General features: G+C 42.8%; 2 protein-coding genes and 2 long non-coding RNA genes across 4 annotated transcripts; 2 read left to right on the forward strand and 2 right to left on the reverse strand.

The window, feature by feature from the left end:
- The first annotated feature begins 2,006 nt into the window (after positions 1-2,006).
- LOC107280640 (G-type lectin S-receptor-like serine/threonine-protein kinase At2g19130) lies at positions 2,007-4,408 on the forward strand. Its single transcript, XM_066310144.1, has one exon. The coding sequence runs from the start codon at positions 2,661-2,663 to the stop codon at positions 4,356-4,358; it is 1,698 nt and encodes a 565-aa protein (XP_066166241.1). The 5' UTR covers positions 2,007-2,660; the 3' UTR covers positions 4,359-4,408.
- A 1,367-nt stretch (positions 4,409-5,775) lies between these two features.
- Positions 5,776-6,790, reverse strand: LOC9266284 (uncharacterized). The gene is made up of 2 exons (XR_001544891.3): positions 6,681-6,790; positions 5,776-6,367 (listed from the first exon to the last, which is right to left on the reverse strand). It is a non-coding gene; the product is annotated as an uncharacterized lncRNA (long non-coding RNA).
- Positions 6,791-8,415: 1,625 nt separating this feature from the next.
- On the reverse strand, positions 8,416-14,013 carry LOC107280812 (uncharacterized). Its single transcript, XR_010741115.1, has 6 exons — positions 13,854-14,013; positions 13,170-13,362; positions 12,963-13,077; positions 12,757-12,879; positions 12,520-12,639; positions 8,416-9,004 (listed from the first exon to the last, which is right to left on the reverse strand). It is a non-coding gene; the product is annotated as an uncharacterized lncRNA (long non-coding RNA).
- LOC4335831 (G-type lectin S-receptor-like serine/threonine-protein kinase At2g19130) lies at positions 9,478-12,199 on the forward strand. The gene has a single exon (XM_015781355.3). It carries the CDS (start codon positions 9,527-9,529, stop codon positions 11,942-11,944), a length of 2,418 nt encoding a protein of 805 aa, XP_015636841.1. The 5' UTR covers positions 9,478-9,526; the 3' UTR covers positions 11,945-12,199.
- Positions 14,014-14,035: the final 22 nt, after the last annotated feature.

Raw genomic sequence — 14,035 nt, forward strand, 5'->3', positions numbered from 1 at the left:
CAAAGAATCCATTAAAAATGGTTTTGTTTCCTGTTTCAGTAGTCTTATAGCATGTTTTGCTTGTGTGCTTTGTTTGTCGCGTAGGTTTCGGCCGTTTCGTCAATCCGCGGTTTCTCGAAGACGTTGCTGAGGTCTCATCAGTTCGAGAGCAAGGCAAGTCATGCAATACGTTTGATCATATTGTACCCAATTTACCAATATCCCGCATTTCTATTAAATGTTGCATTCTTTTACAATGTAATGTGGGATGGGTCCTATTCCTCAGCCACATATTGGTTACCTTATGCCATTGATAACTTGGGTATGAAAATGACTAGATGTTGGCTTAGGAAATGCTTAGCCATGCTTAGTTCAACTAGGACACAAATGGGGATCACATTATTACATAGACTCTCACTATTGGCATAGCTTTAGATTGGTGCCACCGCAAGGGTGTCAGTTAATTAAAATATTCTGAATGGCGGGCTGTGAGTGCATGGTTTTGCTGGTCGCACCCATGGCAGTTAAGGACCGGTTCACGGGAAACCCTGGGAGACTTACCGTGCTTACCACAAGCGGGAGTGGGTAACTGCTTGATCTGAAGTATAGCTCGACCCTTTCCTAGGCACCGGTGGCGAGGGTGGGCGTGATGGAGTTGGGTCGGCCGAGATGTTCGGTTGTCCAGCTGCCGGATTCACCGTGGCGCAAGAGGGGACCGCCCACTGCCTTTTGAGGGGGTAGGGGTGAAACCTTAGCGTGATGTGGATGGTTAGGGGAGGGTTATGTGGAGGGTCTTGTCACGATTTCCCCCTTTGCAGTATCATGGTGATACTTCGGGGCATGGCGACATGTGTGGAATCGTGTCTTGTGGGTACAGTTGTACACCTCTGGCCAGAGTAAAACTATTCGAATAGCCGTGCCCGCGGTTATGGGCGATCAACCAGATTCACCGTGATTAGTCTCACTCCTAGTTTAGCTTAATGAACTGGTGTAGTTCAGGTGGTTGGTTGGGCCTGTTGCAACGTGGTGTAGCGTTGGACAGTGATTGGTTAATATTGATTAATTACTACAGCTGTTTTACTGCTTTCAACTACTGTTTTGAAATGTCTGCTTTATGCAAAAGAACCCCTAGCTTCCTTTGGTTATATCCTACATCATACCTCCTCTTCCGGTATGACTTGCTGAGTACAGTGGGTAGTACTCAGTCTTGCTCTCTTTTCCCCCACACCAGAGTTGAAGTTCTTCTCAGTTGGAGCCGTCTCAGAGAGGTTGGTTTCGTCGCTGCCGTCAAGGTTTGCCTGTGGAGTGGAGTCGCCCGCTGCTGAAGTCAAGCTTCCCGGTTTAACTCACTTTTATCTTTCCCGTTGCATTTGTAATCTTTTATATTTTTGTAAGACGTGGGTCTGTATGTCAACAATTGTCGTTTGTGTACCCTGGCTGGTCCTGGACAGGGATTTAATGCACATTCAGCTTAGAAATTCTGGTTCGAGAATTTCTGGGTGTGACAATAAATCTCGCGATTCTGCTACTACTAAAACTACATATTTTGATATTCGAGCATTAAGGAAAACAAATTTTAGTGGAGAGCAGATGCAAACAGGCTCCTGTACAGCCCCGCCCTAGTTAATTGCCCCATGTACAACCACGGGATCGGACGTCTTTATCGTCACAATTCTAGGCACATCACAAATAGGACGGAGCCGAGTCACTCATCGGCTCCCAAGCTCAGATCAAGTCGGCATCTCTACTTCGCAGCCGCTGTCAACACTCTCTTGCCGTCGCACGGACAGCGGATGAAAGAGGCGGCAGAGGCAGCGGCTGCAGAGTAGAGATGCCGATGCAATCTGATCACAATGCAATCTGAGCTCATGTGATGAGAGGCTTCAAAGCCGATGAGCGACTTGGCTCCTCCATTTAATCTATTTCCGTTGCATGCGCCGGGCTGCATGCGAGCTAGTTTGCATTCAATATCCACCATTTTTTTTTCCTAAATCCTATGCTTGTTGAAATCCCACCTATACTTGCATTCATTTTCGTTGATGGATATTTGTCTCCTAAAGGGATGTCCTCTTCTCTTTTACATGGCATTGCATGTCATTAAAAAATTATAAAAATATTTGACAGTGTAGATCAATACATGATATCTTACTCCAAAACCTATGCAAGTATAAAAGAAAATAACAAAATAAACTCTAACTAGTACATGTACTACTGACAATTATACACAGTTTGTATAAGTCGAACTTAAACTTGCATGTTTGTGAACTTATATATCACACATTGATCTATGTTATCATTTTTTTCATATTTTTTCACAATTATTTGAATAGCATGCAAGCCATGAGGGTACATCCCTTGAAGGATAAAAAGTCTTTCCCTTTTTTGTTGAATCTTGTGCTAACTCCCTCACTTCTTGCCTCTCCTCCAATCCTCCACACATTCTTCTTGACTTCTTTTTTGATGGTCATGGCCCATGCACTACTGCATTATTGTGCAACTTGTGTGAAACGGTTCCCTGATGTCGGCCAATATGTCATTTGAAGAACTTGATTGATCAGGCTCCTGGTATATACTCCTTGGAGTTAGGACTCAATGGGGATGGTCATTTGCTATGGAACTCAACCGTGGCGTATTGGTCCAGCGGAGACTGGAAAGGCCATTATTTTGGCCAATTGCCGGAGATGACAGGCTCTTTCATGCCAAATTTCACATTTTTCCACAATGACCAAGAGGCTTACTTCATATACACCTTGTCTGATGAGACGACGATGATGCACGCTGGAATAGATGTATATGGAAGAGGTTTGGTGGGCATATGGTTGGAGGAATTGCAGGACTGGTTTATCTATTACAGGCAGCCTGTAGTGAATTGTGATGTGTATGCAATTTGTGGACCTTTCACAATCTGCAATGACAATAAGGATCCGTTCTGCGACTGTATGAAAGGCTACTCCATAAGATCACCGAAGGACTGGGAGCTTGATGATCGAACAGGAGGGTGCATGAGGAATACTCCTTTAAGTTGTGGTGCTGGTAAGGACAGGACAGGTCTCACAGATAAGTTCTACCCTGTGCAAAGCATTAGGTTGCCTCACAATGCAGAAAATTTGCAGGCTCCTACCAGTCGAGAAGAATGCTCACAGGTTTGTTTGAGCAACTGCTCTTGCACTGCATATTCCTATGGGAATGGTGGCTGCTCCATTTGGCATGATGAGTTGTACAATGTAAAGCAATTATCTGATGCTTCTCCAAATGGGGATGAGGGGGTTCTTTACATTCGACTTGCTGCAAAAGAGTTGCAAAATTCACAAAGGAAGATGAGTGGAAAAATAATTGGTGTTGCCATTGGTGCGAGCATTGGCGTTTTGTTTTTGATGATCCTTCTACTGATAGTTTGGAAGAGTAAAGGGAAATGGTTTGCTTGCACACAGGAAAAGCCTGAGGATGGTATTGGGATCACTGCATTTCGATATACTGATCTGCAACGCGCAACTAAAAACTTTTCAAATAAGTTGGGGGGAGGCAGTTTTGGTTCTGTGTTCATGGGGTACCTAAACGACTCTACCATCGCAGAGAAAATGCTTGATGGAGCCCGTCAAGGAGAGAAGCAATTCAGGGCTGAAGTAAATTCAATTGGAATCATTCAACATATTAACTTAGTTAAACTGATTGGGTTTTGTTGTGAAGGTGATAATAGGTTACTTGTGTATGAATACATGCCAAACTGCTCCCTTGATGTGTGTTTATTCGAGGCTAATGATATAGTTTTGGATTGGACTACTAGGTACCAAATTGCCATTGGAGTTGCCAGAGGCCTTGCCTATTTGCATGATAGTTGTCGGGATTGCATCATACATTGTGATATCAAGCCAGAGAATATACTTCTTGATGTGTCTTACATGCCTAAAATTGCAGATTTTGGAATGGCGAAGATGTTGGGGAGAGAATTTAGTCGTGCTATGACTACAATGAGAGGAACAATTGGATACATAGCTCCTGAATGGATTAGTGGAACAGTTGTTACATCCAAAGTAGATGTTTATAGCTACGGGATGGTTTTGTTTGAAATCATATCAGGAAGGAGGAACCGAAGTCATGAACATTTCATGGATGGTGATTATTCCTTCTACTTTCCCATGCAAGTTGCACGCAAGCTTCTCAAAGGAGAGATTGGATGTCTTGTGGATGCCAATTTGGAAGGTGATGTTAACCTCATGGAGGTTGAAAGAGCTTGCAAAATTGCATGTTGGTGCATTCAAGATCACGAATTTGATCGGCCAACAATGGCCGAGGTGGTACAGTCCCTTGAAGGTCTACTTGAGCTCAACATGCCTCCACTGCCAAGACTACTAAGGCAGCGTTCGTTTGGACGACATTGAGGGAGAAAGCACCTCGTTTTCCGCACGCACGCTTTACAAACTATTAAACGGTGTGTTTTTTTAAAAATTTTCTATAGGAAAGTTGCTTTAAAAAATCATATTAATCCATTTTTGAAATTTAAAATAGTTAATACTCAATTAATCATGAGCTAATGGCTCACCTCGTTTTGCGTATCTTCCCAATCTCCTCAATCCCCTTCTCCTCAAACACACCCTAAATGCTATCACAGGAGGATCACACTCGATGACAACACAATATTTTGATTCACTATAAATCTGTATACTGATTCCCAATTTCAAGTTATGTATCAGAACATTATATATCATCTTGCCCTTTAAGAAAAGTAGGCATAAGATGTAAGATCTCTAAGAGATCATGTCTTGTATTTGAATGAACTAAGTGTCGTAACATGTAATTAAGATCTCTATACCCGAGAAGGAACCAGCCTTACTAACAAAATATACTTGGTTTCTGTTGTCTCTGTGATATGTAAGATCTGTAGGTATCAGTGTGCCCCCATACAATTGTCATATGATGTTTTTGAAAAACACAGGCGCGACTGAATTGTCAGTTCAGAGTGGATTGTTGAGCCTAACATTGGCGAATGTGTGACATCCTGACAGTTATGTTCAAATTATGCACACATCGGCTATATATCACCTATATATACGAGGCATAATTGTTCACTCAAACAAAAGGGAGAAGCCTGGCTGCTAGCCTGAAACTTGTTTTTTCAAGGGTAGGCACATTAATTTGGCAACTACAACCCAAGAACCTTTTTGTTGAGAATATGCAAAAGATGTGCACATCATTGTATTAAGATACAAGAGTTTCATTACAAACCTTGCTAGATAGTGGTATAGATATGTGTGTGTACATGGTATTTAGCTGATATTTATGTAAATTCGTGGAAATTGGAAGCCATAAGAAATAAGACTGTTTTCACACCCAGCCAATACAGTACTTGTAGCTTGCAATAGTGCCAAAGATTTGTTCAAGATTCTTTCAGATCAGTACTAACAATATATGATAGCTTGTGCAAGTTGAATCTTTTGTCTTGGCCAATAGGACCTTTGCACCACTATCCCCACGGCAGGATATTTTTTCCATTTTCTAGTCAAGTCAAGCCACTGTCATTCGTCACCTAAAATTTCTATACACGCCGTGGATGTTTCAAAAAGATCTTACATCACCGTACAGACCCTTTCGACTATATACCATTTTGCTCTCCATCATTATATACAAGTTGCTAGTTTTTCTTTTGTCCTCATTTCCCTACTATAAATGAAAGCAGAACTGAGAAATGATCACCAATCCTACAGTTTGTAACTATAGCTCTCCTCATTTTTATATTACTATTATTCTTCCTACGTATACGCATCACAGAAAGTTCTACCATGACAGACACCATCTCAGTTGGGAAAGCATTTGACGAAACCGACAAGCTCGTCTCAAAAATTGGCAGGTGTGCACTTGGCTTCTAAGAGACTGGTAGAAAAGCATCTAAAAAAATAGCAAGTGGTACTTAGGAATATGGTTCAATCAGGTTCCCAAGCTAAGTCCTGCATAGGTTGCAGACAGGGATAAGCCAATTGATGATCCCACAGCAGTGGAGCTAACAATCTCCAGGATGGTAATCTTGCTGTCTTAAACCAGTCAGCAAAGACCATCATTTGGTCTACCCAAGCTAAAATCACTACCAATAACACCATTGCTACGCACTTGAGTAGTGGAAATAAATCTCATCCTAACAAACCCTTCAAACTCTTTAGAAGTTTCTCGGTGGAGCTTTGACTATCCCACAGATACATATTTCCCTAGGGCAAAGTTTGGATGGAACAAGGTCACCGGCCTAAACCATCATATTATTTCTTGGAAAAACTCAAGAGACCCAGCTATCGGTGTGTATTGCAATGAGTTAGACCCTACTGGTGTTGATCAGACTAGCCTTTCGCCATTGAAACTCCGATTCCTCTGTTCTTCAGTTTCGTCAGGTTACTGTAGCAATCTGAAATTCTCGCTTCAGAAATCAGAACGTGCGAGTGATACACAGAGCTGAGTGGGGAGGATTGAGAGATAGGTTAGCTAATCACAACACGGGGCACGGTATAAACTTCGGCCAACGACAACCGCGGTTAATGCCGTCCGAAGTGGAACCATAATCCTGATCTCGTGATCTCTACTCTCTAGAGCGCTAATTAATTTCTACCGGAAGTTGAACCCTAGCCATCCCAAACATGCTATATCCGTCTCTCGATTCGCTCGATCGGCGACAGCGACACTCGCAGGGGCACTGAGAAGAGGGGTGACGAGACCCATACCTTAGCCGCGGAGAGGCTCCGCTCCCGTTACTCTCCATCTCCGTCGGGGGCCGCCGGTGCCGGCGAGGGTCGCGGCGGCGAGACGGCGACGGCTGGCCGCCACACAACCCAAGGAGACGACGAAGATAATGCGAGAGAGATATGGACCTTCCGTCCCGTGGTGCCGCGTGGTGAGGCCCAAGAGCGGGGACCAATCGGAAACCCAGCCACGGCCCGTTTCGATGAGCGGTGCAGCCCAATAAAAAGGAAGAAGTTCACTTGACATCCTTTATCTAAGCGAGTCGAGTTTCAATCGTATCGGTCAACCGCAAAACCGGTTATAATGCATATCTCATCTTCTAAAGCCAGCACGAATATAATCCAAAGACAGTATTAAGGTTGTGTTCGGCATATGATGATTGATGAAGATTTCTCTCGTTCGCCGCGTGTACGCTTCCGAACTACCAAAAAATTTGCTTTAAAAATCATATTAATCTATTTTTAAATTTAATATAGTTCTCGATCTTCTCTTTTCCTCTCTTATCAACACAGCCTAAGTTGTTTTAGATGACAAGATACTGACATGGCACTGAAAGATAAAGGACCAGAAGTGAACTTATTCCCAATAAAAATACACGTAAAGAAGGCCCATCAACCACGCTCAACGCCCATTCAGTGCGCCGATTTGTGCTCAGCTCAACGACAAAATGCTCTCTCTCACTAAACATGGAGATCTCAAGGAGATTTGGAGGCCAGTGCCAAACTTATTGGGTACCCATGATTACGCGACGACGTGACATGATAATGTATTAATGTTGTTAAGGCAATAGTTAATTTGCTAATCATTGTTTGCCACCATAGTTTTTTTTTTTTTGATCTCCTGCCACCATAGTTTTGGTGGTTGACTGTGGCCGTTTTTTTAACACGCTTCTGTGTGCTGCAGTGCAAGCCCAGCCACAGCTTTCTGCTCCCTTTCACACCCTTCTTTTATTTATTTTTTTAGACTTACCCTTTTTTTATTTTGAGCGGCAAATCTATCGCCTATTGATATACTCTCCGTCCCTAAATATCTGACGTCATTGACTTTTTTAAACATGTTTGACCGTTCATCTTATTCAAAAAAAATTAAGTAATTATTAATTCTTTTGATATCATTTGATTCATTATTAAATATACATATAGTTTTACATATTTCACAAAAGCTTTTAAATAAGATGAACGGTCAAATATGTTTTAAAAAGTCAACGGCGTCAAATATTTAGGTACGGATGAAGTATGATTTGCTAATATACGTAGATTCACGTATACTACTAGTTCATAGTTCACACAATCACTCGCCCAATCGGCAATGCAAGAATTCTTGAGAAGGCGACATCACTGTTGAAGTAGAGTACTCCCTCCATGAAAAAAACAAGAGACAAACTTAAACATGAATGTGACATTATAATGAATCTAGATAGGTTTATTGTACCAGAAAATATTATATCCGTGTCTAGGTTTGTTTTTTTACGAAGTAGATAATCACTTTAGCACTGTTGAACAATATTTTTACTTGCAGCATGCGTAGCCGTACAGACGACCAGCAAAAACTCAATTACCAGAGTCAATGATAAGCGACACCACGTTGCAGTGCTGTCCATTTTCACACTGTTCCAGAGCATATGTAAAACGTTCTAGCATTGGCATCACGCCACACAAATCTGCCAATTATAACACTTGCGTAAGGAACTTGATGAGGCTGGAAATACTTAAGGCATGGCTAAACACTCTAAACACATTGTCATGTGCACTCATATTTCAAATCAGATGTTTCAAAGAAAATCAACATACATGTGGAAGGAAAGAAAAAACAACTTGATCTCAAGTAAAAGAAAAAAATAGTTTATACCAGGTAGTTGCACAAACTACAGATTTCGGTGTTCCAGCATTAGCACAGTTGCAACCTCACACTGAGCGTCATTCAGTCAATTCCTACGCTTGTCTCGTTTCAAAAAATTCTGACGCCTATACTTGCATTTTTGACTGTTTGCGTTGACTCCCTCACTTCTTCTTGCCTCCTCTCCAAATCCTCCGCATCCTTCTTGGACTTCTGTTTTGTTGTTGGCCATGGCCCATGCTCTGCACTGTGCAACTCCGTGTGTGAAAGGGTTTTCTGATGTCGGCGAAGATGCTAATTGAAGTTGATATTTTACATCCCTTGGTCATGAACTCATGATCGAGTGGTCCAAATTTGTGATCAAAATCAGACAAATTTGCTTTTGGATAAGAATATAATAATTGATCTCATCAGTGCCCACTACAAAGTCTAGCCTAAATTTTCTGTCTCCTAGCTTTTCCATTTGGACCTGAAACCATTAAAAACAAAATTGGAGCAAGTAGAGTACACTGCATTGGTGTTGGGAAAATGGGAAGGAACTTGCAGTGTTTCGCAAGGGTTTGAAAAAAGAGTTCACATAAAGAATACACCTACTCACCTGCGTATGGCTGGCAGAGGAATAAACAACCAATTTTGATCTCGAATAGTTGGGCACAGATCATTTCTGAGTCCAAACGCTCCAGCGTTGAGGTTTGACCAAGATGACAAAGATTACTATTATACTGATGATAACCAATCATACTTCTCGAGGTTTGTTTCAGGTTAAACACAATATCGTTAGTGGTTACGACTGATTGAGATGTGTGCTCAGACAGTCACAACACCACGTTGACCTGCGATTCTGCGAGCTGAACTAAATCCATGGTCTGAATTCTTAACAGCAACTCAACCTGCTTGCAGCATCGTGCTGTGTATAAGCTAGCTTCAAACCATTCCTCCTTCAGTTTTCCTTCTCCACCACTCTTCCCCCGTGTTCATCTTCTGCTTCCCCATGCTTCTCCCTTGTCATGTCCTTCTTGGCCTCCTGCTCCTCTCCCTGCACACTCCGGCGAGCTCCGCCGCCGCCACGGATACCGTGTCACCCGGCCATTCACTTGCCGGCAGTGACAGGCTTGTCTCCAATAACAGTAAGTTCGCCCTCGGCTTCTTCAAGCCAGGTAATGAGTCCTCCTACACCAACCACAACTCCTACCTTGGCATATGGTTCAACAAGGTCTCCAAGCTAACCCCGTTGTGGACCGCCAATGGCGAGAATCCAGTGGTGGACCCCACTTCACCGGAGCTCGCAATCTCCGGTGATGGAAACCTGGCCATCCTGGATCATGCCACCAAATCCATCATATGGTCTACCCGTGCCAACATCACAACCAATGACACCATTGCCGTGCTTCTGAACAATGGCAACCTTGTCCTACGAAGCTCCTCAAACTCATCCAACATTTTCTGGCAGAGCTTCGACTACCCAACAGATACACTTTTCGCTGGTGCAAAGATTGGCTGGGACAAGGTCACCGGCATGAACCGCCGTCTTGTTTCCAGGAAAAGTTCGGTTGATCAGGCTCCTGGTATATTTTCCTTGGAGTTAGGGCTCAATGGGGAGGGTCATCTGCTATGGAACTCAACTGTGGCGTATTGGTCCAGTGGGGACTGGAACGGTCGATACTTCGGCCTAGCGCCAGAGATGATAGGCGATGTCATGCCAAATTTCACATTTGTCCACAATGACAAAGAGGCCTACTTCACATACACCTTGTATGATGACACGGCTATCGTGCACGCTGGACTAGATGTCTTTGGGATAGGTTTTGTGGGTATGTGGTTGGAAGGAAACCAAGAATGGTTCAAGAATTACAGGCAGCCTGTAGTTCACTGTGATGTGTATGCAGTTTGTGGACCTTTCACAATCTGTGACGACAATAAGGATCTGTTCTGTGACTGTATGAAGGGCTTCTCCGTAAGATCACCGAAGGATTGGGAGCTTGACGATCAAACAGGAGGTTGCATCAGGAATACTCCATTAAGTTGTGGAAGTAGCAAGGACAGGACAAGCCTCACAGATAAGTTCTACCCTATGCAAAGTATTAGGTTACCCCACAATGCAGAAAATGTGCAGGCTGCAACCAGTGGAGATGAATGCTCACAGGTTTGCTTGAGCAACTGCTCCTGTACTGCATATTCCTATGGGAAAGATGGCTGCTCCATTTGGCATGATGAGTTGTATAACGTGAAGCAACTATCTGATGCTTCTTCAGACAGAAATGGGGGAGTTCTTTACATTCGCCTTGCTGCAAAAGAGTTGCCAGGTTCAGAAAAGAAGAAGAATAGAAATATAAGTGGTTTTGCCATTGGTGCAAGCACTGCCACTTTGTTTTTGATGATCCTTCTACTGATACTTTGGAGGAGAAAAGGGAAATGGTTTACTCGCACATTGCAAAAGCCTGAGGGTGGCATTGGGGTCGTTGCATTTCGATATATTAATTTGCAACGGGCAACTAAAGCCTTTTCAGAGAAGTTGGGGGGAGGAAGTTTTGGTTCTGTATTTAAGGGGTACCTAGGCAACTCTACCATAGCCGTGAAAAGGCTCGATGGAGCCTATCAAGGAGAGAAGCAATTCAGGGCTGAAGTGAATTCAATTGGAATCATCCAGCATATTAACTTAGTTAAACTGATTGGGTTTTGTTGTGAAGGTGATAACAGGTTACTTGTGTATGAATACATGCCAAACCGCTCCCTTGATGTGTGCTTGTTCGAGGCTAATGATATAGTTTTGGATTGGACTACTAGGTACCAAGTAGCTACTGGAGTTGCAAGAGGTCTTGCTTACTTGCATAATAGTTGTCGGGATTGCATCATACATTGTGATATCAAGCCAGAGAATATACTTCTCGATGCATCTTATGTGCCTAAAATTGCAGATTTTGGAATGGCAAAGATTTTGGGGAGGGAATTTAGCCGTGCAATGACAACAATGAGAGGAACTATTGGATATATGGCTCCTGAATGGATTAGTGGAACAGTTGTTACATCAAAAGTAGATGTTTACAGCTATGGAATGGTTTTGTTTGAGATCATATCAGGAAGGAGGAACTCAAGTCATGAATGTTTCAGGGATGGTGATTATTCATTCTTTTTTCCCATGCAAGTTGCACGCAAACTTCTCAATGGAGACATCGGAAGTCTTGTGGATGCCAGTTTGAAAGGTGACATGAACCTAGTGGAGGTTGAAAGAGCTTGCAAAATTGCATGTTGGTGCATTCAAGACAACGAATTTGATCGACCAACAATGGCTGAGGTGGTACAGGCCCTTGAGGGTCTACTTGAACTCGACATGCCTCCATTGCCAAGACTACTAAGTGCTATCACAGGAGACTCACATTCAGTGACACCACAATATTTTGATTCAGTGTAAATCTATATGCTGATTCACAATTAAAAGTAGTCTACCAGGACATTATAATTCATCTTGCCTTTTTAGAAAATTAGGGATAACATCTAAGGTCTTTAAGAGATCATGTTAAATAAACTCGTAGTTATTAAGATCTCTGTGCCCAAGCAGGAGATCGTGCCAGCCTTCCAGACAAAATATATTTTGTGTCTATGTAAGATCTGTAGGTATTAGTGTACCGTATACATTTTTCATGTTGCCAATTGAGATGTTTCCGGACACGCAGGCGCAATTGCCTTGTCAGTTGAGAGAGTATATTGTTGAGCCTAACATTGGCAAATGTGTGACAACCTGACAACTATGCTGCTCATATTATGCAAAGTTGCAAACATGGCCTATATATGGCCTATAAATACAAGGCTAAATTGTTCACTGGCAAACAAAAAGGAGAAGCCTGGCTGCTAAGCTGCAACTTGTATTTTCAAGGATAGCCACATTCTACAACTATAACACAAGAACTTTGTAAGCCAGAATTACGCGCAAATCCTAACACTAACTACCTTAACTGCAAGGAATTTAAAAGTTGGGGTGTGTGTTACCAATCACTGAAGGAAGATAACGGATGAGCATGTTTGATTGTCTCTCTTTCTTCATCTACAGTTGTTGCTGCTGCTGCAGTTAGTTGCGATTTATAGGCCATTCCATCTGCCAAAGGCAAACTGTATACTGCATCAGTTTCCATCAAAACTATTGATCTGAGAAAGATAAGTGCCAAGATGAGTAAATAACAGAACATAATAGAAGAATAGAACTGCCGCTGCTAAACCAAAAGTTACCTTTGGTGAACAGGTCAAGGCAAGTCGATGGTAATAACCAGCTAAGTAGAGTTGGATTAGCTTCACAAGTAGTTGTTGTGTGCATGTGCCAAGCCTCACAAGTCGTCACAAGAAGCAAGGTAACTGCAAGAAGCTTCAAAAGAAGTTGACACATCAACATTCCTAGCTGGATTTTTTTTTCATATGTAGAGCTAGTTGATGGGTACCTGGACAGAATAAGCTTTACAACAAGCAGTGCACCAGCCAATTAACTCTTGACATGAAGATAGGTTTGATGTAAACCTGAGAGGTTCCCTTCAGTAGTTGTCTGAAGTCTGAACCCTGAATATATTTTAGTATATGTATTGTTATAATTAAATTTTCTCTTAGTACATAAACTGGATAGAGAAGGCTGCATCTCTCATCATGCTTACTTCAATTCTGTTCATCGTGAAATGGCATCCAATCCAATGACACACTGCATGGGATATATGAAAAAAAACAATACACAACAAGAAGCCTTCCATTGCGACTGTAGAAATCAAATAGCACAAATGCCTTCCATTCACTGTAGAAATCAAAACCATCTGTAGCGCTGCTTTGAGCACCTGACAAGTAACTTTCTCCCTGGTACAAAGATAGATCAGAGCAAGCTCAATGGTATGAACTGGTGTCTTGTTTGTTTCCAGTAAGACTATAGTATTACTGTACTATGAGTTAGGCCCAAATGCCCAACGAAGTTAACACTGCCAATCTTACGATTCGCTTGTTCAGTGAACGATGAACCATAAATACAGCATTCTTTCCCTCGAACAAAGTACTGACAAAAATAGTAGGAAAAGAAAAACCTAATATGTTCAAATCTATTTTTCCTTTTAACGAACAACAAAATGGCGACGGTTTCCAATCGAATAATCTACCGGAGAGCACGACGCATCCCACAAATCTCACGCTTGCGAGCATCCGGGCTAGCCCCCAAGGATCCCTCAGTATCTCGAGCGATTCGCATCGTCCTCAGCGGCGCATCTGCTAACATTTTGTGGAATAACAAAATATGCTTTCCCCCAAATCGAAGAAACAACTGGTACAAAGGAGACGTAGCGGCGGCGAGACCGTACCGCGGAGGGAGATGCTCCGTCGCACATCTGCCCCATCTCCGTCGGCGGCGACGGCGGTCGGCGGACTGGCGCTGCTCGCCGCTCGCCGCTCGCCCCGCGCGCAGAGGAGGAGGATTTCACGACTCGTCCGAGGCTGCAGGCCCATCGTCTTCATCACCGTGGCCGAAGAAGCCCACCACAGC

Source organism: Oryza sativa, chromosome 4, assembly GCF_034140825.1.
Source record: "Oryza sativa Japonica Group chromosome 4, ASM3414082v1".
NCBI classification, from domain to species: domain Eukaryota; kingdom Viridiplantae; phylum Streptophyta; class Magnoliopsida; order Poales; family Poaceae; genus Oryza; species Oryza sativa.

Bases quoted from the DNA above. Each gene is read 5' to 3' on its own strand.
- LOC107280640 (XM_066310144.1), top strand. From the start codon at position 2,661: ATGACAGGCTCTTTCATGCCAAATTTCACATTTTTCCACAATGACCAA.
- LOC4335831 (XM_015781355.3), top strand. From the start codon at position 9,527: ATGCTTCTCCCTTGTCATGTCCTTCTTGGCCTCCTGCTCCTCTCCCTG.